This window comes from Peromyscus maniculatus, chromosome 7, assembly GCF_049852395.1.
Source record: "Peromyscus maniculatus bairdii isolate BWxNUB_F1_BW_parent chromosome 7, HU_Pman_BW_mat_3.1, whole genome shotgun sequence".
NCBI classification, from domain to species: Eukaryota; Metazoa; Chordata; class Mammalia; order Rodentia; family Cricetidae; genus Peromyscus; species Peromyscus maniculatus.
In genome coordinates this window covers 15,831,694-15,854,794 of record NC_134858.1, presented here as the reverse complement: position 1 = coordinate 15,854,794, position 23,101 = coordinate 15,831,694, and the positions used below count along the sequence as shown (strand labels likewise).

At 39.5% G+C, this 23,101-nt stretch overlaps 2 protein-coding genes across 8 annotated transcripts in view; one reads left to right on the top strand and one right to left on the bottom strand.

Moving 5' to 3' along the window:
• Positions 1-2,126: 2,126 nt before the first annotated feature.
• Znf317 (zinc finger protein 317) overlaps positions 2,127-23,101 on the bottom strand; it is a 45,155-nt gene continuing 24,180 nt past the window's right edge. For 3 of the 7 annotated variants that reach the window (XM_042280474.2, XM_076575726.1, XM_076575727.1), the window contains exons 10-11: positions 21,500-21,582; positions 17,066-20,066 (exon numbers count right to left, since the gene is read on the bottom strand). In XM_042280474.2, the coding sequence (XP_042136408.1) occupies positions 18,747-20,066; positions 21,500-21,582 (1,403 nt within the window). In that variant the 3' untranslated portion in view covers positions 17,066-18,746. Of the gene's footprint in view, positions 3,018-11,137; positions 11,205-17,065; positions 20,067-21,499; positions 21,583-23,101 lie in introns of those variants that run through there. The other 4 variants (XR_013052627.1, XR_013052630.1, XR_013052629.1 and 1 more) reach the window with 3 other exon arrangements.
• Positions 5,284-11,060, top strand: LOC102925923 (olfactory receptor 7D4-like). Its single transcript, XM_076575728.1, has one exon. It carries the CDS (start codon positions 5,935-5,937, stop codon positions 6,970-6,972), a length of 1,038 nt encoding a protein of 345 aa, XP_076431843.1. The 5' UTR covers positions 5,284-5,934; the 3' UTR covers positions 6,973-11,060.

The following is a 23,101-nucleotide window of genomic DNA, read 5'->3' as shown; positions in this document are numbered from 1 at the left end:
TAAACTACTACATTCCTTTAGTAATCAAATGACTCTTAGTGGCATTCTGCTATACTCATAGATCAGTACCTGGCTAAGCCATCATTAGAAAATCTTCCTCCAGCAGAGTATATGAAAAAATACAGAACCACATCTAACATGAAGAGAGTGAGAGACCTAGGAACATTCTCTTTTAATAGAATGTCTCCATCAAATCCCTCACCTTGGGACTTAGTGAACTCTTTAGAAGAAGAGGTTGAAAGAGTTAGAAATCCAGAATAATGGGGAACACCAATGAAACATGACCTTCTAAACCCAGTAGAACTGACTTTTCAGAGACAGTGGCAATTTGCACTGGGCCAGGACAAATCTGGACACCTAGGGTCCTAGAGCTGGAAGGAGAAATGAATACATGTCTCCACTCTAATCCAGAAGCTATCTCCAGTTGACAACTTACAAATGGAAAAAAAAGTTTCCCCAAGGGAGTTTCACCAAACTACTAACAGTAGGCCACATCCCGAGGAGTAGATGGCAAAAAAAAAAAAAAAAAAAAAAAAAAAAAAAAAAAAAAAAAAAAAAAAACATCTTTGACATGCCTTTCATGTCAACTTGACACGAGCTAGAGTTATCTGAAGGGAGGGACCTCAACTGGGAAAATGCCTCCATAAGATTCTGCTGGGCCCTTCTCCATTGTGGGTGTTGTCATACCTGGACTGGCAGTACTGGGTTCTATAAGAAAGCAGGGTGAGAAATCCATGGGGAACAAGCCTGTAAGCAGCATCCCTGCATGGTTTCTGCATCAGCTCTTGCCTTCAAGTTCCTGCCCTCTTTGAGTTCCTGTCCTGGCTTGTTTCAGTGGTGGACTATGATGTGGTAGAGTAAGTCAAATAAACCCTTTCCTCTTCCAAATTGCTTTGGTCATGGTGTTTCATCATAGCAATAGAAACCCTAACTAGCATATGTTTGGAGGTTCTTTGTCTCATAATGTTATGTCAAGACTTTTTTTTTCCTGCTTCTCCACTCCCTCCCCCAGGCCTTTTGTGTATTTATTATGACTTCCAGTTGTGTTTTTGTGGGATTTCTGTATTTGCAAATGTATGTCTCTGCATCTATATGAGTTTCTTCTGCTTGTTCTTTGACCCTTTAATTTCTGATTGTTTTGTCATATTATAATTGTTTTTGTTTATTTATTGCTGGTTTTGTTATATAAATGTTATTTTACATTATGATACCTTAGTTGGCTGTTTGTTTTATAAAGAAAGACAGAAAGGGGTGGATCTGTATGGGTAGGCAGGTGGGGAGAAACTGGGAGGATTTGGAGTAGGGGATACCATAACTAGAATATAGTGCATGAAAAAATCTTATTTCAATAAATTTTTTAAATCAGCTACCTGTTTTGCAATGAGACCAATATTGGAAAGTTCAGTCTGTGCTTATAAAAGATAATGAAGATGTCCATCTCTGAAATAACATCAACAAAGAGCATGGGAGTCACAAAATTCTATATTAAGAAGTAGAATTGAGAAATCTATATAGCTTGTATTGTTGTTTGGCTCTTAATTATCCTGCAAAGCTTAAGTGGTTAAGGTTTGGGCCCCAATTTAATTGTCAGAAGCAGGGCATTGTGGAGGTCACCAGACTGTGAAGATTCTGACCTCATCAATTGGTTCATTCACTGAAATGTGAATAATTAAAGAGAGTACTGCCAGTTTGTAGAAACTGTAGCATGTGTAACATGATTGTGGAAAGTGGGCTAATCATCTCCAGGTTCCTTTCTCTGTTTTCTGTTCATGAAGTAAACAGTGTTGTTCCTATAAATCTTCCACTATGATGTGGGGCTGCACCATAGCCTAAAAGCAATTCTGTCTTTTAGCCAAGAGCTGAAACTTCTAAAAGAATTTTATATACTCTTTCTTCCTTCCTTTATTTTGTGATTTTGTCCCAACAAAGAAGCCTAACACTTTTATTTTTATTGTTTATAAAACATTCAGTGTCTATCTTTTATTCTGATTTTACCTTGTAGAACTCTATTATATTTAAGACATACCTGGTGGATGTTCATAATAATATAAACAAAATTGTACATTCCTTCTTTTGGGTTTCTTAGAGAATTCTTTAGGATCTGGACACAGACCAAAGTTTGATCCAAAAGGATTTTTTAATGGTTAGCATTGTAGAGATCTAGAGATGTGTGGATACAAAGTTTCTAAAGGAAGCTAGGTACTTCAGAGGCCACACAAGGAGAAAATTACTATATGAAGAAAAAGCCTAAATGAACTGGACTGTGCCATGGGAGAAGGTGAATCTTCTATGAAGGCTCCAAAGTCTGTTCCCACAGGGGAAACATAGAAGGATAAATTACTTCCCTCACTCCCATGAAGGAAACTATGGAAACGCACAATCAAAACAGTAATTTATTTAATGAGAAATGAGATAAGTAACTCTCCAAGTAATAACTCCATAACTTCTACCCTAGATAATAGCCCTTGCCAGGTATCAGTTTCACCCAGAGCCTCTTTTGAATCTGCTCTGCTGGGCATATAATGTTATACATTGAGGGAAAGGAATCATAGTAGAACTCCAGTTTTCAGAATTTCCATGGTGGTACCGGAGCTTTGAAAGGAAGATGATGGAGCGGAGGTAAGAAAGTCGCCAAAGATTCCAAGTATGCAGTTTCCTGTGGATAGTCAGAAATACTGAGGTAGATAATGTACACTAAAGCCAAATAAACAACAGAGCAAGACTATCCCAGCCTCACTATGCCCTACAGCCCTGATTCCATCTCTAGATCTCATCTCCTTTCAGTTTCATCTAAGATTCAGAGCTTCCTTTCTGAAGTCCTTTACAAACTCATTTGAATGTGTTCCCGAGAGGGGACACTGTTGCATGCATAGCCCTACATTCTGCAAGGAACAGTGGAAGCCGAACGGTGCCCCCTGTTCATTGAGCGCATCAGTGAAGAACCCAGCATAAGTATAGAAGGAGTGCAGGGATATAGCTCTGTGAAGGAGTTCTTGTCCTGGCTTCCATCTCCAGCACTGTAAAAGTAAACACAAAAGTGAAAGGACGTAATGTTTGCTGATCATTGAGGACTGCAGGAGAAGACAGTAGGTAAGGTAGGTAAGGACTAAATTATGAAATTATTTAAGATAATCCTGGAATTGTAAAATATTGAGTGGATTTTTGCTTAATCGCTGTATAAAGAACTTTTCTGTGTGGTTTTTGTTCACTTATTTTAGTTGTTTCTAGTCCCCACCTCTCTATTCCTTCATTTCATTTCCTCCTCCTGTTTTCATATTACATGCATTTTATTAACTTCCCCACTCTCTCCTTTAGAAGTCTTTATTTTTCCTCTCATAGGTTCCTTTCTAGTTTTCTGGCTGCTACACACATATACTCACACAGATACAGATGCACACACATGCATACACAGAGAGAGGAGGGGAAGGAGCTAGATGAGAACAAGAGAGAACAAGCATTATCTCCTTTGGGGATTTGGTAACCTAACAATATTTTTCAAATTCCATCTATTTTTATGGTGAATAAAATTCCATTATACAAATGTACCACATTTTTGTTATCCTTCTATCAGCTGAAGAATGCTGAGGCTGTTTCTATGTACTGGACAGTATGAATATGGCAGCAATGAGCACTGATGTACCAAGGTCTCTGTGGTAAAATATAGAGACATTTGGGTATATGGATGAGTAGTAGAGCAGAGCTATATTGCAGTTCTCTATTTAGTTATTTGAGAAACTTCTGAACTGGCTTCCACAGTGAATGCTTCAGATTACATTACCAGTGAATAAGGGTTTTGCTTTTCTCATATCCTTGTCAACATTTGTTTTCTTGATGATAGCCATTTTGATGGGGGAAGAGATAGAATCTCAAAACAGTCTTAATTTGCATCTTGATAAAGTTGATACAGTGTTTCTTTATCTTGAGCAGTTACTATTCCTAACATAGTTAATAATCTTATTGCTAAACTGGATCACATGGATCTTGACCAGAGCTACTGGAGGCAGGTCAAAGACTACATTTGTGTCACTCAAAGCTCCAGGAAGTCAGGAAGGACCTATGTATCTTCTTTTTGAGACAGTGTCTATGCAGCTCAGCCTGGCCTTAAACTTGATATTTTCCCATCTTAGCTTCCCAAGTACTGCTTTACAAATGCGTGGCATGTGCAGTTTTCTCTTCCCTATCCATGGTCTTATTGTATGGTGTGGCATGCATTGGTAAGTCCACTAATTGTGAGTTAAGGAAAAGATAAGAAGGTGGAGCTGGAAATATACATATCACCAAATATCTAAAGACTTTCTCAATCAAGATAAATTATCTTCATGGAGGTAGAAACTAAGACCATGCACTCTGCAAAAGGCATTTCAACTTAAAGAAAGAAATCTCTTATGTAACATATGGATAAAAATGAAGACATTCATACTGGAGCTAAGAAATTCCATTATGAGCCAGAAATTAGTATCTAAACACAAATTAAGGCCTTTAAAAAGCAGTAAATTGAGATAAAGATATAGTAAGCTTCCATTCCCTTTATGTTCAACTGACACATCTTAATGATAAATGGTGCCTTTCTTTTTGGCTAAAAAGTTGTTCATGTTGGTTCTTCTGTTTCTATAGAGGTAAGGATTAAACTCAAAGTCATATACATGCTGAGTACCCACTACCACTGACCATCTCCAAACTTACTAAAGGGTTTTGTGAATAAGGAATTGCCTATAGTCCCACTTGGAGTGTTTTTCTAAATTATCTTCCAGTGAACAAACATTTATAGAAAAAGGTTTTATTTTATAGTCATTCCCCTATATCTGCACACAATGAAATTCCCTTTGGATGACTCTAAATATGTGGCTGTTAAATCCCTTCTATAAAGTGGTACAGCATTTGTGTAGAAGCTCCATATACTTCTGTATGTATTAAATAACTTTTAGGTAATATATTATATACTAATATAATATATACACTATAGTAGTTTTATTGTGACTTTGAGAAACTGCAAGAAGAAACATTTTAAATGAAGACATTATTCTAATATATTACTATAACATATTGTATAAATTGTATATATACATATACATTATATATACACAATATACATTATATACATATATATTTGGGGATTTTTTCTTCTTGTTGGAGATACAGTTTTGCTACATAGCCAAGGCTGCCTCAAATTTGCGACCCTTCTGCTTCATTCACCACAGTACTGCAATTAGGGAAATGTATTACCATGCCTGGCATGATTTGCTCTTCTTGTTTTAGTTTTTATTTTTGTTTTATTTTGTGTCTCTCTTCAAATTGCTGAAGATCAAAATTAAAGCCATCTGCATAATAGGCAACTGAAATACTTCTGATATGTGGCCTATTAAATCCATAAAGTGTAGGACTCATTATCCAATACTGTCTGTGGTACAGGAAATGTGGAATGAAAATGAACTAGAAAAGACACAGTTGCTTCAATATAAGGAAATTGAAGAAGAATGTAAACACGCTTGGAAAATGTAAATGTATGATGGAGTTCTTGAATTGATCTTTGGGATTAAGAAATATTATGATGGAGCTAGAAGGATGGAGAGGACTCACAATACTAAAGTAACAATAGTGGGATTTCCTACAAAATATTTTCAACCTATCCTTCTTTTGATCAAATGAAACAGGATAGTCTGGGGAAAATATATGGATAATAAAATATTGTCAAATTCTACATCCCATAACTGCCTATCTCAACATTTTCCTGGGATTTAAAGAGGCAATTACTACAAGGCAGAGGGGAGATGTCCAGAAAATGGGTTCCTTCCCAGAAACTTTGTAGAGGAAATCAATTGCTATCAGGCAGGAAAGATGCAATGGACAAGACACTGCAGGAAGTGGTCGTGGAAACAGCAATCTTGGGCGGTAAAGCAAATTAAAACATTTGGGATAAAATACAATGCTTCATAAATGATTTTGAAATTCATGGTGCATTCTCATTGTAACTATGCTTGCTTCTTTCCAGGCAAAGACTGTAATTATATGGAGCCAGAGAACTTAACAGCCACTTCAAAATTCATTCTTTTGGGACTTTCAAAAGAAAATGATATCCAGCCACTTCTATTTTGGCTGTTCCTGTTCATTTACTTGGTTTGCATCATAGGGAATCTGCTTATTATCCTGGCTATTGGCTCTGACTCCCACCTCTGGACTCCAATGTATTTCTTCCTCTCTAACTTATCTTTCACAGACATTTGTTTCATCTCCACCACAGTTCCTAAGATGTTAGTGAACATCCAGGCACAGAATAAATCCATCACCTATGAAGGCTGCGTTACCCAGATGTATTTTTTTATGTTTTTTTCTGGACTGGATAGTTTGTTACTGACCGTAATGGCCTATGACCGGTTTGTGGCCATATGTCACCCCTTGCGCTACATGATTATCATGAACCCTTACCTTTGTGTTCTTTTACTGCTACTGTCTTGGCTAATCTGCCTGGCCTATTCATTGTTACAAACATTAATGTTTTTGAGGGTGTCTTTCTGCAAGAAAACAGAAATCCCTCACTATTTCTGTGAACTTGCTCAGATGCTCAAGCTTGCCTGCTCAGACACCCATGCCAATGATATCCTGCTCTATTGTGTAACTGGTTTGCTAGGTATTATTCCTCTGTCTGGGATTCTTTTCTCTTATTCTAAAATCATCAACTCCATAGTAGGCATTTCATCTGCTAGAGGGAAGTATAAAGCCTTTTCTACTTGTGGGTCTCATCTTTCAGTGGTCTCATTGTTCTATGGTGCAGGCCTTGGTGTCTACCTCACTTCTCAAACATCCTATAACTCCAGAGAGGGTTCAGTAGCCTCAGTGATGTATACTGTGGTTGCTCCCATGCTCAACCCCTTCATCTACAGCCTGAGGAATAGGGATCTGAAGCAGGTTCTTAGAAGACTGTTTCATAGCACAGGAGATAGGTCTCAGTGTGATAATATAAAAATGGATACATGAATCTAGAGTTTTGATGATTAGTATATTCCTGCACACATTACATTTTCCTGCATTCTTAAGACACAGAAAAGAAATACAACTCATGAAATACAAGACTAAAATATTCCAGGGCCAAAGATAAACTTGAAACAACAAACGTGAAACGTGGGTAGCCAGTAACTATACCTCTTATGCAAACAATTTCAAGGATATATACTTATAAGTGTGTAGGGGGTCAAGTAGAAAACACAGCAAGTAAAAAGAGAGATATAAAAAGACATATACCTACACATCATCGCTCAACTCCTCTAAGTTGTTGTTTCCAACACAATACTTAATGGGCAATGTTTTTCTTTGGCCTCTGTCTGGAAAATAATTATACTAAGAATCTCTGTCTCTCTGTCTCTCTCTCTGTCTCTCTGTCTCTCTCTCACACACACATACATTCACATATACTTAAATACACATATATGATATACATTATATATACAGATATATATCAGCATATTATAATTGATATGAAATTAAAGTACAGAGTGCCTACTAATCAGAAGGTAGAGGCAGAAAATTTAGGAATTCACAGTCATCCTGAACTTCACAGTGGTATATAAAACATAGAAAATAATTTCCTCAATATTGCTCTTGCCTAGACACACTTCTCAAAACTTCACATTTCACTCCTTTTCAGAAACACGAAATAAAAGTTGAGTCGCACTTATGAATTTACAACAGCTATTGTTACCTATATAAGATCAAGCCAGTCAAAATTCCAGCACAGACTGGGGAGGGACTTGTGAGGCCCTACTTCAAAGTAAAGCGCTATTGGCAGTTTATGGAAAGTGGTAGTGGGGGCAGTCAGTCTTCATCGTTCTTTGGTTGTTTGGGAATTGGTAAGTTGCACATGCCTAGATGGCCCCACACCCATGGGCATGTGTGCAGCACTAAGTGAAGGCAAGTGGTTATAAAATGAAACAAAATCTGAATATGTGAGGGAAACACGTAGGGAAGGATTTGGTTATGGGAATAAGAGGAGTTGAAGGTGATCTAATCAAGGTGTAACTTTCAAATGTATCAAATTGTCAAATGAATAAAATATTTAAAAAAAAGAAATTAAAAGTAGCTCCATTCAAGGATTCTCCTATACCAAAGAGCTGATAGGACAAAACATTCTTTTATATATATCTTTAACTTCATAGGGAAATACTCTGGAACTTAGACCCTGTGGTAGTTTGAATGCAAATGGGTCCCATAAGCTCATAGGGAGTTATTAGGAGGTGTGGCTTTGTTAGGAATAGGTGTGGTCTTGTTGGAGGAAGTGTGTCACTGTGGGGGTGGGCTTTAAGGGCTCATATGCTCAAGATACTGTCCAGTGTTACAGTCCACTTCCTGTTGACTTTTGATCAAGATGTAGCCAACACAACACCATGCTCCCTACCATGATGATGATGAACTGAACCTCTGAACTGTAAGCTGCCAACTCATTAAAATGTTTTCTTTTATAAGAGTTGCTGTGGTCATAGTGTCTCTTCACAAGAATAGAAACCCTAAGACAGACCCCAAAGCTGAAACCTACCCTGAGCTGGCTTGAGGACTGCTGAACCACCTACCCACTTGGTGAGAAGTGGTACAGACTTGGTCAAATTTAAATGTTTTACTTGTAACTTTACCATTTATTAAAGAAATTCCTGTCTCTCAGCAATAATTATTGGATTGATTAAAGAATCAGTATTATGTGTCTAATACATAGATGCTTGGTAAATGGTAGGCATTTTTGTGAACACAGTGTTTATTTATCCTTCTATCTCATGTCAGTAAGAGGCAAGTCTAATGGCAGACCCTCCACTCCTAAAAGCTGTGCCCTGCTATGATACCCAAGAAGCACCTGAGAGTAAGACATAAACTGACCGGCTCTTAGTGCAATAAAATCTTACATTTCATACACAGATCTCTTGGCATTGGTAACCTGGTCTAAAATTAGGGGTGGAGGTGGGAGCAAAATAATGTTTACTCTCATGAGCATGGATTGTTCACCTTGATTTTTACTTCCTGTTCTAGAAATTATTACTCTACTATAATGTTTATGAAACAGGACTCTATAGGTATTTGAGGTCAGATCACTTTTCCAACCTGTGGTACAGCCTTCCCTGAGTTTTCTGTATTTAGCTATTTAACACAGTATATTTTTATGACAATAACAGGGGTTCTCCCATTAAGTCATGGCCATTCACCCAAAATGTCTCTAGAGCACCCTCAGAGCAAAATCCCCTTTGGTAAGAACTACTGATCTATCAATCAGAAGTCAGAAAAAAGGACAAGTAGTAAGGGACGTGTCAACAACAGAGACCTAAAGCAGGGTACACTAAGCTATTGGCCGCTAGTCAGGAATCCTTGCCTAGAGAAGGGCTGAGATTTAGAAGCAATGCCGAAGTGTTACAGAATTAATATGCCTTTCCAGAGAAAAATCACTCCAAGAATTTAAGAGATTAAGAAAGGAAAATTTCTTTAACAGTAGCATTTGACTGGTTCTGGATAAAATGTAAAAGGACCTATATGACAAGAACTTTAAGTCCCTGAAAAAAGAAATTGAAGAAAATGTCAGAAAATGGAAAGATCTCCCATGCTCATGGATAGGCAAGATTAACATAGTAAAAGAGGCAATCTTACCAAAAGCAATCTACAGATTCAATGCAATCCCCATCAAAATACCAACACAATTCTTCACAGACCTGGAAAGAGTAATACTCAACTTCATATGGAAAAACAAAAAACTCAGGATAGCCAAAAGAATCCTGTCCAATAAAACAACCTCTGGAGGCATCACGATCCCTGACCTCAAGGTCTATTATAGAACTACAGTAATAAAAACAGCTTGGTACTGGCATAAAAACCAACATGTGGACCAATGGAATCAAATTGCAGACCCTGACATTAGTCTGCGCACTTATGAACATATAATTTTTGACAAAGAAGCCAAAACTGTACAATGGAAAAAAAGAAAACATCTTCAACAAACGGTGCTGGCACAACTGGATATCAACGTGTAGAAGGCTGCAAATAGATCCATATCTGTCACCATGCACAAAACTTAAGTCCAAGTGGATCAAAGACCTCAACATAAATCCAGTTACTCTGAACCTGCTAGAAGAGAAAGTAGGAAGTAGTCTTGAATGCATTAGAATAGGAGATCACTTCCTAAATATAACACCAGTAGCACAGACACTGAGAGAAACAATCAATGGGACCTCTTAAAACTGAGAAGCTTTTGCCAGGCGGTGGTGGTGCACACCTTTAATCCCAGCAAAATCAGGAGGTAGAGCCAGGAGGATCTCTGTGAGTTTGAGGCCAGCCTGGGCTACCAAGTGAGTTCCAGGAAAAGGCGCAAAGCTACACAGAGAAACCCTGTCTCAAAAAACCAGAAAAAAAAAAAAAACTGAGAAGCTTCTGTAGAGCAAAGGATACGGTCAACAAAGCCAGCCTACAGAATGGGAAAAGGTCTTCACCAACCCCACATCTGACAGAGGACTGATATCCAGAATATATAAGGAACTCAAGAAATTAGACATCAAAATGCCCAACAGTTCAATTAAGAAATGGGCTATAGAACTAAACAGAGAATTCTCAACAGAGGAAACTCAAATGGCTGAAAGACATTTAAGGAATTGCTCAACATCCCTAATCATCAGGGAAATGCAAATCAAAAGGACTCTGAGATATCACCTTACACCTGTCAGAATGGCTAAGATCAAAAACATTGAAGACAGCTTATGCTGGAGAGGATGTGGAGCTAGGGGAACTCTCCTCCACTGCTGGTGGGAATGCAAGCTTGTACAACCACTTTGGAAATCAATATGGTGCTTTCTTAGAAAACTGGGAATCAATCTCCCCCAAGATCCAGCTATACCACTCTTGGGCATATACCCAAGGAATACTCAATCATACCTCAAGGGCACTTCCTCATCTATGTTCATATCAGCATTGTTTGTAATAGCCAGAACCTGGAAACAACCTAGATGCCCTTCAACTGAAGAATGAATAAATAAATTGTGGCACATATACACAATGGAATACTACTCAGCAGAGAAAAACAATGACATCATGAGGTTTGCAGGCAAATGGATGGATCTAGAAAAAATCATCCTGAGTGAGGTAACCCAGACTCAGAAAGACAAATATGGTATGTACTCACTCATAGGAAGATGCTAGATGTGGAACAAGGATGACTAGACTGCTACTCACAATTCCAGGGAGGCTACCTAGAAAACAGGACCCCAAGAAAGACACAGGAATCACCCAATGACAGAGAAATGGATGAGATCTACATGAACAACCTGGACGTGAGTGGGGGTAATGAAGGGCAAGGTTCGAGGGAAAGAGAGCTTAGGGGAGTGGGAGATCCTAGCTGGATCAAGAACAGAGAGGGAGAACAAGAAATAAGAGACCATGATAGGCTGGGCAGTGGTGGCACACGCCTTTAATCCCAGCACTCGGGAGGCAGAGGCAGGCGGATCTCTGTGAGTTTGAGGCCAGCCTGGGCTACCAAGTGAGTCCCAGGAAAGGCGCAAAGCTACACAGAGAAACCCTGTCCAAGAAACAGATACAGATTCAGAGATCCACTCATTATACACTTAGGAATCCCATAAAAATACAAAACTGGAAGTCATATATATATGGGATCTCAGTGGCTTTACCAAAAATTTTGTCTTATAAAAAAAGGGGCCCTGGTCTCCTAGACAATTCTATCTACCTGCTTAGAATCATAAGCCAAGTTTCCTTCCACTGTAAACTGTTTCCTTCCCATTTCTAGGATGATCTATGTGGCAGTCTCCAAATTCTGGACTCTAATTAAGTGTCTGTGCAGATCTGTTCATCTTACCTGTGAGCTATACCAGAGCATCATGTGAATCTACTGGGGGAAATTAAAAATTAGAAAAGAAAACTAGTACGCTGAAATTTGCCTTTGATTCCTCAAAGAAAAACATGGTTTGAGGTATTTCATAACAAAAGCCACAAAGAAGCATGATCTGCTTATACTCAAGCAAATGATTGGTTGGCTAGGGAACAATGGGGAGGGATAATAGGCAAATCACAAAATGTTTTTGAGACTATCCTGACGATAGTGATGGTTTTATGGGCATAGAGACCTTAAAACTTAACAAATTATACACTTTAAATATATGCAATTTCTTATATGCCAAAGACATCTCAGTAAAACTATTCACTCTCACTTGGGTTTTCATAATGTAAACAAAATGGTTTGTGGTACACTGCAAAAAGAATAGCTACCACAGGGCTGGGGATAGAGAGCTTCCTTCATGCTTGAAACTGGGCTAGATCTCCAGCATTGTGTGATTGGGCATAGTGACACGGGCTGGTAAACCTAGCTCTTAGGAGGTAGAAGCAGAAGGATCAGAAGTTCAAGAATATCCTCTCCTCCCCGGCTACAGTTTGACGTCAGCCAGGGTTACAAGAGATCTTTTTTTTTTTTTTTTTTTTTTTTTTTTTTTGTTTTTTTTTTTTTTTGTTTTTCGAGACAGGGTTTCTCTGCATAGCTTTGCGCCTTTCCTGGGACTCACTTGGCAGCCCAGGCTGGCCTCGAACTCACAGAGATCCTCCTGGCTCTGCCTCCCGAGTGCTGGGATTAAAGGCGTGCGCCACCACTGCCCGGCTTACAAGAGATCTTGTTACAAGAAAAAAAAATTCTCTGTATCCACACCTCTTCTAATAAACTGAGCAGGTTCCATGTGGGGTCAGTAATGTGAGTGGAAGGCTCTAATGTGGTGTGAACAAAAGGACAGTGCAGACTCTGAAGAGCAGTGTAGCACGTGATCTTCTGTAGCCCTCCACCAAAACACTAAACAACCCGAGGCTGCATTAGCACACTGATACAGTGTGCAAGCTGTCCACCTCCCTCCGGATTTACTATAAAGTCCCTCACTCCCTACTTACTCCAATAATGCGATTTCTTTAAAGCCTTCCTATATCTCTGCATTCAGGGTTGATATACTTCCTCAATTCTATTACTGGTTGGCTTCCCCCACCAGTGCTGGTGACTCAACCCAGGGCCTCATGCCCTCTAGGCAAGTGCTTTATTCATGTATTCACCAGCTGTTTCTCTTTACTTTCAATAAGCCTTCAACACACAACGTTTGCCTCACTTCTCCATGTGTCTGACAGCCCAAAGCCCAACACCCCCTCTTTAGGTATCCTTAACTTCCTATAGTTAACTACTTTATATCTTTGTTCCTAGCCTTTCACTCAGTTAAGGATAAGGCAATGCTTTATTGACCTTTCTTTGCCCAAAGCTAAGTGCCAAGAATTTAATTGATATTCAATGTATGTTCATACTGAAGTCCCAAGAGAGAAAAAGTTCAACTTGATCAGAAGTTTGAATAATGTTACACAAGACAGATGGGCCATGCTGGAGAAGTCTCAGGAATAAAAAATACACACCGTGACTAGATGAGCCTTCAATTAGAAGCTCCCCTCAGAGGGAACATGTAAGTAAGGTACTTTGTTTTGAGAACTGGCAGGGAAGGGCAATGAGATGCAAGAGCCTTGGGCCACTTAAGTGCCCATGAGAACTCATTAGCTCTGTCTGCCCTAGCTGATGTGAGGAAGGGAGGAATTGGCCACGAGGGAGAAGTAGCACTGCACTCCCAAGCCTCCTAATTAAACAAATGGCTTAGTTCTTCTCAAAGCTGAGAAAGTGTTTTCTTCCCTTAGGCCAAGCCTCTGGGTACATCTTCTTCCTCTAACATTAGGCAAGAACCTGTAAGTGACTGCTATTCTTTCACTAATGAGCTTGGGTAAACTTTTGACCGAGGCCCACTAAAAATCCAGCACTTTAATTCAGTGAGATGCAACTGTCTACCCAGCTTCATGTACCTGAGAACTGTGGTACTGATGAGTGGAGAAGAGGGCATAACAGACTCCTAACAAAAGACAAGACTCGGAGCTGTGGAAACACCAGCACACACTAGCTCAAAGGCTCCACTAGCTGGAGATGTGAATATCAACGGTGAGCACTCGCTGCTCTCTTTCATTTCCAGCTAGTTGACTGTTTCTCCATCTCTCCCTCTGTAGGAGGTGAATGACTACCTTGCAGCAATCTGGGATAGAGACCAGATAACTCACAAAAAGAGCTCAAGTTTGCCATTTTCCCCCATGGGTCTAGTGAAAAAAAAAAAAAAGATCATGTTAGTGAGATTGTTATAAAAGTCCAAGGTTAGAATTTGTCTATGAAAGTAATTTAAATATTTTAGATTTTCACTAACTGAATTCATTTCAAAATTGACCATCATTCTGAAATCAAGACAGTTTGCAATGTGCAACTAAAAAGACCCCACATTGCTTAAAGTGAATGATTTTTGGGGAGAGGGAGGTCAGAAGGGGGCAAAAATTAGATCTGTGAGACCAAAGCAAATAGCAGTGAAAACACTTATGGGTTAAGTGAGCGAGGGTATCACTTGAGAGTACAGTATAAGTACTGTATGCCCACAGCCCTGGATTCCATCTCTAGTACTGGAAAAAGGTAAATCAAATACAGATCCAGGTGCCTTTAAAAACAGCAAGGAAAGTCAAGTTTTGACATCGTTATGTAACCCTTTTTTAATTCCTACAACACTAGAATAAAGCAAATGCAGTACTACAAAGACAATTGGAATTGCTGTCATATCGAAATAAATACTTATGCAATTATTCAGCAGGCATGACAAACCCTCTTCCTACTTGCTTTATTCTAAAGGATTAGAAAGCTGAAATGTAGTTATCTCCTAAGGATTTTTGTATAAGATTGTTTCTTGAAAAGTCCAGGCAGCCAATAATTACTATCCATAGCAGAGATTTAACATATTAGACCTCTCTATGTAAACCTTTACATTGCCTTTCCTCAGAGAACTTATCATTACATAGCTATATACATCAGCTTGTATTGTGAATCCAAAAGCTTAATGTAGATTCATATGTACATGACTTTCATATTACTGCCTAGGAAGGACCTGGGAATGCCTATGACCACCACAGTTATCTGTAGGAGACTGGTTCCCCCAAACCTTGTAAATATAAGAATCTATGGATATCCATGTTCGCCATACAAAATGGGTCAGTATCTGTACAGAACAGATGTTACTCTTCCCATATATCTGTCACATGTAGATGATGTATGTTGAGGAAAATTAGCTAGGTTCACATGATTATCATGTGAAAAGTAATTGTTCTCTCAGTGACATAAAATAAAGTGATACAGGCAAATACATTATTTGTTATAATATAGTCTCTGAGTAAAAAACAAACAAAGTATTGATATCAAATTAAAAATGCTTAGGTTTTCTGCTACAAACACATATAAATACCAGGTATAGTGGTGCACAGGTATAATTCCAGAATTGGATAAAAGCAGAGGATTTGTTCAGTCATCCTCAGCTACATACTGAAGTCTCAAGACTTTAAACACCTCCCCCATCCAAAAAAAAAAAACATGGAAAACAGCAGAAAAATGATTGGGAGTCTATAGTTCAATATATTCATATCCAGGCTCACAATACACACCTGACATTCCCCAAGGATTCCTATAAAAGAGAAAGGCAGTATACCATACAGATCTTTTCATATAGCCAAATCTCATACCATGTTAGGATAAATGTATAAAGAGTGCATCTCCTCTGTGTTAACTCTGGTGAAGAACAACACTGACACCTACTATATGGTGTGGACAAGGGTGTGAAAACCAAGTGATAAGCCAAGCACCCTCAAAAAGGTACATGTGAATGAAGCACAAGGTAGACACTTGAGTGTTGATAGGCCTCACTGTCTAGTGCAATGATAGAGCACATGCACAAGGCTGCTGAGAAGGTACTGAGTACCTCCAAACAACCAAAGAATAGAAGAAAATCAACTAACAAACACATGACCAAATTCAAAGTCCAGTCCCTGTTCCTGTGATCATCTATCCTGAAAACATACTAAGCCTTGGGATGTGTTCAGATCATTGATGCTGCTCTTCCTTGTAGCAAGGTCAGAGTTAAGTAACAGATTTTACAGAACAGTGTGAACACTCCCATCACAGTGGACATCTGGTGTTAGAACAGACCTACCTAGCTATTGACAGGTATCTTTTTTTTTTTTTTTTTTTTTTCTGAGACAGGGTTTTTTTTTTTTTTTCTCCTCCATTTTTTTTTATTAAGAAATTTTCTACTCACTCAACATACCACCCATAGATCCCACTGCCTCCCTCCTCTCCTCCCCCCCTCCCTCCCAAGCCACCCCACATCCCCCAAATGAAGGTCTCCCATGGGAAGTCAGCAGAGCCTGGCACATAGAGCCTAGGCAGGTCCAAGCCCCTTCCCATGCACCAAGGCTGCACAAGGCATCACACCACAGGCACTGGATTCCCAAAAGCCTGCCCATGCACCAGGGATGGATCCCGATCCCCCTGCCTGGTACCCCCCAAACAGTTCAAGCCAAACAACCATCTTCCATATCCAGAGGACCTAGTCCAGTCCCATGGGGGCTCCACAGCCACTAGTCTACAGTTAATGGGCTTCCACTAGTGTGGCTAGCCATTGAGACAGGTTTTCTCTGTGTTGTTTTGGTGCCTGTCCTGGATCTCATTTTGCAGACCAGGCTGGCCTCGAACTCAACAAAGATCTGCCTGGCTCTGCCACCCGAGTGCTGGGATTAAAGGTGTGCACCACCACTGCCTGGCTCTATTAAGTTTCTTAAATAGGGTTACCAGATGCCAGGTGAAGTAAGAGATAATGAGAGGTAGGGAGGTACTTGGATCAAACTAAATGTCTCAGTCCTAAGAAGTACTACCACAATTAATGTTTGACTGTATGATAGGGTTATGGGGATGTACTCTTGTAGTAACCTGAAGTACATCTATACACAGCTATCAATAGCACAGCACATGAACAACTTGAAAAGTCACATGAATACTTGACTTAAAGTACTTAAAAGTCTGTACCTAATAATCCCAAGAATATTCACTAAAACTTTACGTAAAAGTAGCAGTGATCAACTTTCCAGGAAAGGGATATGGTTCCTGGACAGCATCCAACAGGATAGGAAACTCACTTCCAACCAATAAAGCAAACAGAAACAAATAACCATCCCATTATAAACTTGTAATCAATTTTATTGTTTTCTCAGGTAATAGAAATTCTAGATGTAATCCATTGAGCACCAACGTAAATTCTTTCACAAGTCACAAGTCACAGTATAGACTAGAATCACTGTGAGTTCTCTAGAGTGTCCTCTTTAGACTGGGTTTTCATCTTCAGGGTCACACAATGAATTAAAAAAATCAGACTTTTTTTTTTTCAAGAGCTTTTTCTCAGAAAGCCACACAAAGACTTCTGTTTATCAGTCATTTGGCCAGGGTCATGGAATGTAGACAATACTAGTACATGAAAAACTGCAAAAGATTTCTTAATGTAGCACCATTTACTAATCATATAAAACCATAATTCTTTTGCTGTAGGAGTTTAAAATGCATACTGGGGAAGCAACTAGAGATCTCTGTTATTGTTTTGGGAAGAAAGCCACAAGCAACCAAAGGATCTACATTAGGAAGCTTCATGCTTTGACCACAACAAATCTGATACATACTAAAAATACTTACATTACCCAATGCATAGCACCACACAATTCTAAATATGCCATTGGTTGGGTTAAGTTTCCCACAAGGAAATTAGGATAGGAACAAAGCTATATACATATTGTTTGTGATGGGGCTCAGAGTTATTCAGAGGACGATAACCTTAAAAATAAAAAGATCAAGAAAACTAAAGAGCTGGACTCTGTTGTCATTATGAAAGACTTGTAAATACAACCCTATATTCATACACAAGGCGATTGTGGCTCAAGCATTTTCACAGAGAGTTAGCAATAGTGTAAGTTCTCACACATTTCTGGAAAGAACTGCAAATTGCATTTTTTTCTTTTAAAAAGCTGTAAAAAATTTTTTCTCCTATTGTGAGTGTTCATAGGGATCATAATAACCAAGGAATGAATAGTATTATTCTCAAACTCAGCACTATTATAGTAGTACACATAATTCTTTGACATGGATGACTTCTGTGTATCGTAGGCTATTTTGGTAGCTCTGATGTCATCTTTCTATATGCCTGTAGCACCTCCCTCCCCTTTCTCAAAATCAGATCTTTCCAGACATTGACAAATGCCCTAAAGAGCAAAACTTCCCCAGGTTGAGAACCAATGCTGCCTGAAAAGATTTTCACAAACAGCATGTATGTCAGAATTTGAGTGCCACACAGCATTTCTGCCAGATGCCTTTTCTCTTTAAAAAGAACAAGCATCTTGGCTTATGAGCCAACAACAATAAACAGCTGGCCAGTTTGCTCACCTCTTTTTATGGACTTTTCCATATTTCTTACTTCTGTGATTTTTCTCTTTACTCTGATTTCTGCCCTGAGGAACAAATGTGAGGTGAGGAAAGCTTCCCTTAGTCACTGTTATTGATAATAACCATTCTATTGTGCCTACAAAATGTTGCTGACTTTAACACCAAATGCCCAAGCTGAAGATTCTTTAAGTTCTTGTGTGTTTGCGAGCATAAAGTATGCTGAGTTTCTTGATACTCAATGCAAAATTTTTCCTATTCCCTGTTTTCTCACTGAGACCCCAAGTGCTGAATACCAACTCAAGTCTTCTCAATCTTTACACAAACTGGATTTTTCCTAATTTCCATATGATCCCTTGTGTTCTGCATGTGGAGAGTTCATCAAGGATTTATGACTTCTTAAACTTGCCAGGCTTCCTTTGCATCTGAGCACTCATTGAAGCCGTTTCCACATAGATGTGGCAAAGAGCTTTTCTCCCTGGTGGGTTTTCACATGACTCCTAAGTGATGAATGGTCACTGAAGGCTTTCCCACAAACAAGGCATTCATAGGGCTTTTCCCCGGTATGGATCCTCCGGTGTACATTAAGGTTGGAACCTATGCTGAAGGCTTTTCCACAATGGTCACACTCGTATGGCTTCTCACCTGTGTGGCTTCTCATGTGTGTCTTCAGGGTGGATTGGTTCCTGAAGGCTTTTCCACATTGCCAACAATCCACACGCTTCTTGACAAGATGGATGCTCATGTGCCTCCTTTGTGACAGGTAATCACCAAAGACCTTCCCACAGGAAGTGCATTCATAGCGTCTCTCTTGAGTGTGTATCTTTTTGTGTGCAGTGAGGTTGGAACTTGCACTGAAGGCTTTCCCACAGAGATCACAGCCATAAGGTTTCTCCCCAGTATGAGAGTTCATATGTGTCTTCAGGACAGACTGGTTTCGGAAGGTTTTCCCACACTGGTGACACTCAATAGGTTTCTTTACAATATGAATCCTCATGTGTTTCCTCCTTGATAGGAGGTCGCTGAAGGACTTCCCACATTCTTTGCACTCATAGGTTTTCTCCACCATGTGGTTCTTCTTATGCAAATTGAAGTTGGACTTCCATCGGAAGGCTTTGCCACACTGTGTACACTCATAAGGCTTTTCCCCAGTGTGGTTCCGGACATGCTCCTTCAGGTGGGAGGGGTGCTGGAAGGCTTTTCCACAGTCCTGACACTCATAGGGCCTCTCTCCAGTGTGTGTCCGCTTGTGGGCGATGAGGTGGCAGCTCCTGCCATAGGCTTTGCCACACTCATCACATTTGTAGGGTCTTTCACCGGTGTGCACGCGCATGTGTATCTTCAGAGCAGAGAGGGTCCGGAAGGCGTTACCACACTGACTGCAGTCAAAGGGCTTCTCTCGCAGGTGAGTTCGTGCATGGCTCCTTAGAGCTGAGGGGTCATTGAAGGCCTTGCCGCAGTTGCTGCACTCATAAGGCTTCTCCCCAGTGTGAATCCTCCGATGCCTCGTAAGAGAGGCACTGGTGGTGAAGGCTTTCCGGCACTGGTGACACTCATGCATTTTTCTCCCACCACACAAGCTCATGTGCTGAGTCAGGTTAGCCCTGTTCTTGAAAGCAGCCCCACAGCTGTGGCGGTGACAGGGCCTCTTGCTTGTGGACCTTCCTACTGGCTGAGTAAGGTGAGGGCTAATACTGAAGATTTCAAACAAATGGGTGAATTCAGAAGATTTCTCCAAAAGATGAGATTTTTCCTGTTGGTTAAGAGATGAGAGCTGACTTTAGCATTTATAACAGCCCTTATTTCATTTTATGTTTTTGGTGCTGATAGTTGAAACAAAGGCCTACCTGGTAAATACACAGCTTGGGCTTTAGCATTAGTCTATAGACCCAGCCTCTTTAAATATTATCTTTGAATAAAGTAGCACCAATAGAAATACATTACTATGACTGTGTTGAATAGTTCTATGTCAACTTGACACAAGCTAACACCATCAGAGAGGAGAGAATATCAGTTAAGAAAATACTTCATTAATATGGGGCTATAGGCAAGAATGTAGCACATTTTCTTAATTAGTGATCAATGGAGGAGAGCCCAGCCTGTAGTGGGTAGTGCCATCCCTGGGCTGGTGCTCCTGGGTTCTTTAAAAAAGCAGGCTGAGCAAGCCTTGGGGAGCAAGCCAGTAAGCAGCACCCCTCCATGGCTTCTGCCATCAGTTCCCGCCTCCAGGTTTCCTGTTTGAGTTCCTCTCTTGACTTCCTTCAGTGATGGACTATGGATGTGAAAGTGTAACTCAAACCCTTTCCTCTACAAACTGCTCTTGCTTTTGGTCATCGTGTTTTATCACAGCAATTGTACCCAAACAAAGAGAATGACCAATGATGTCATTGTTCTTATTTCATTTGAGCTTTATCAAAGATTAAAAAGCAGCTTGAGGTGATGGTGGCACTCACTCACAATCCCAATTCAGAAGGCTAAAGCAGAAGAATTTTGAATACCAGGCTAGTCTGGATTATACAACAAGATCTTGTCTTGTTAAAATAAATAAAAGCAGAAAATGTGGCTGCTGTGCCATTAGGCTCCATGTGTACTATATTATAATGCTTTTTGTATATGCAATCTTTGTTCATTGTTTAAAATAAAATTAAGCTCTATCACATATTATAGAAATATTTACTTATCTGAACTCTAAAAGAGAAAGTCTGGGGCTAGATTGGGATCCTGTCTAAACTGACAATACAGTGAGTCTCATTTTAATACTGATGGGTTGAATATCAAGATTTCAGCAATCCTAGTCCTAAACTATTTAAAGAAAAAAATAACTATATTAATACTGAACACATAATAATAAAGTTATTTACATGTTTTACATACCACAATGTATTGGGTATCATAGGCAATGTAACAATAATGTAGAGCATATAGCAAAATATGTACAGGTTTTATGCAGTCAATGAAAAGTGACATTTTATACAAAGAAACTATGCACTTTTTGAGCTTGGTATCCACAGTGAGTACAGTGGAATCAGCTCACTAGAACTCAGGTACTAAGTTACAACTGTAACTTAGCACTATGGAACTCCTGTTTCCTCTAGAGTAGGTCACTTGACTAGTTCTTGAGTGAGCTGACTAGTGGCTGCCTTGGTTTCTCCAGAAAGACAAAAATATATCCTAGGAAAATCTTACCAATGTCACTCCATTAGATGTTTCTTCCCCAAAAATATCTTCCATAACAATGGACCATTTTATTTTAGCTGAAGTTCCCCAATCTGAAAGAAAAAAAATTGGAAAATTTGACTCATTCAAAAAGAAAGTGAGACGGTAATAATGAAAAGTAGACTTCTTTGTAAATTATAATGATATGCAAGGAAAGGCGAGGCAAAAGGGAAGAACATACAAATGAATAAAATGATATAAATGTCAAATTCAAAGCTAAAGGACCACAGAGACAAAGTCTACAGATCAAAAGGTTTATGAAAGAGCAGATGGATAAGAAGACAAAGAACACTTCCTTATTTCCTAGTTAACATTATGTGCTCCCATATTAATGTTTTGAATGTATTTGTTCAAGAGTCTGTGTGGTAAAGAGTTGGCCTTGGTATAGTGATACTGACATGTCAGAACCTTTAAATGGGTGGGGTCAATTGTGAGGTAATTAGGTCACTATTACACTGTTCTTAGACGGAATCAATGCTGTCTTAGAAGGTTAATTACCTCCTGTAAGAGAAGGCTGTCTCATAAAGGCAGATATGATAACCCATGTACATGACTCCAACATTGAGGAGGGTTGGGCAAGAGAATCATGAGTTCAAGGCCAGCTTGGGCTACAGTGAGACCCTGTAAAAAAGAAAAATAAGAAGAAACAAATAGTGGGCAGTTACATAACACCAGCACAGGTCTCTCTAGCTTTCTTGCTTCCTATTTCACAATGTGATATTAGTTTTGAATATGGTTATGCTACCATGCTGTCATGGATAATATTATTATTTACTTGCCTGGATTTAGTCTATTCATGGAAACATACCCTGGGTGTGACTATGAGAGTGATTCTAACTCTCCTCCACTGCTGGTGGGAATGCTAGCTTGTACAACCACTTTGGAAATCAATATGGCACTTTCTTAGAAAATTGGGAATCAATCTCCCCCAAGATCCAGCTATACCACTCTTGGGCATATACCCAAGAAATGCTCAATCATACCACAATGGCACTTGCTCATCTATGTTCATATCAGCATTGTTTGTAATAGCCAGAACCTGGAAACAACCTATACGCCCTTCAACTGAAGAATGAATAAATAAATTGTGGCACATAGACACAATGGAATACTACTCAGCAGAGAAAAACAATGACATCATGAGTTTGCAGGCAAATGGATGGAACTAGAAAAAATTATCCTGAGTGTGGTAACCCAGAATCAGAAAGAGAAACATGGTATGTACTCACTCATAGGAGGATACTAGATGTAAAACAAAGATGACTAAACTGCTACTCACATCACCAGGGAGGCTACCTAGAAAACAGGACCCTAAGAAAGACACAGGGATTGCCCAATGGCAGAGAAATGGATGAGATCTACATGAGCAAACTGGACGTGAGTGGGGGTAATGAAGGGCAAGGTTCGAGGGAAAGAGAGCTTAGGGGAGCGGGAGATCCTGGCTGGATCAAGAACAGATAGGGAGAACAAGGAATAAGAGACCATGATAAATGAAGACCCCATGGGAATAGAAAGAAGCAAAGTGCTAGAGAGGTCCCCAGAAATCCACAAAGATACCTCTACAATAGACTA

Coding starts and splice junctions, on each gene's coding strand:
- LOC102925923 (XM_076575728.1), top strand. CDS start 5,935: ATGATTTTGAAATTCATGGTGCATTCTCATTGTAACTATGCTTGCTTC.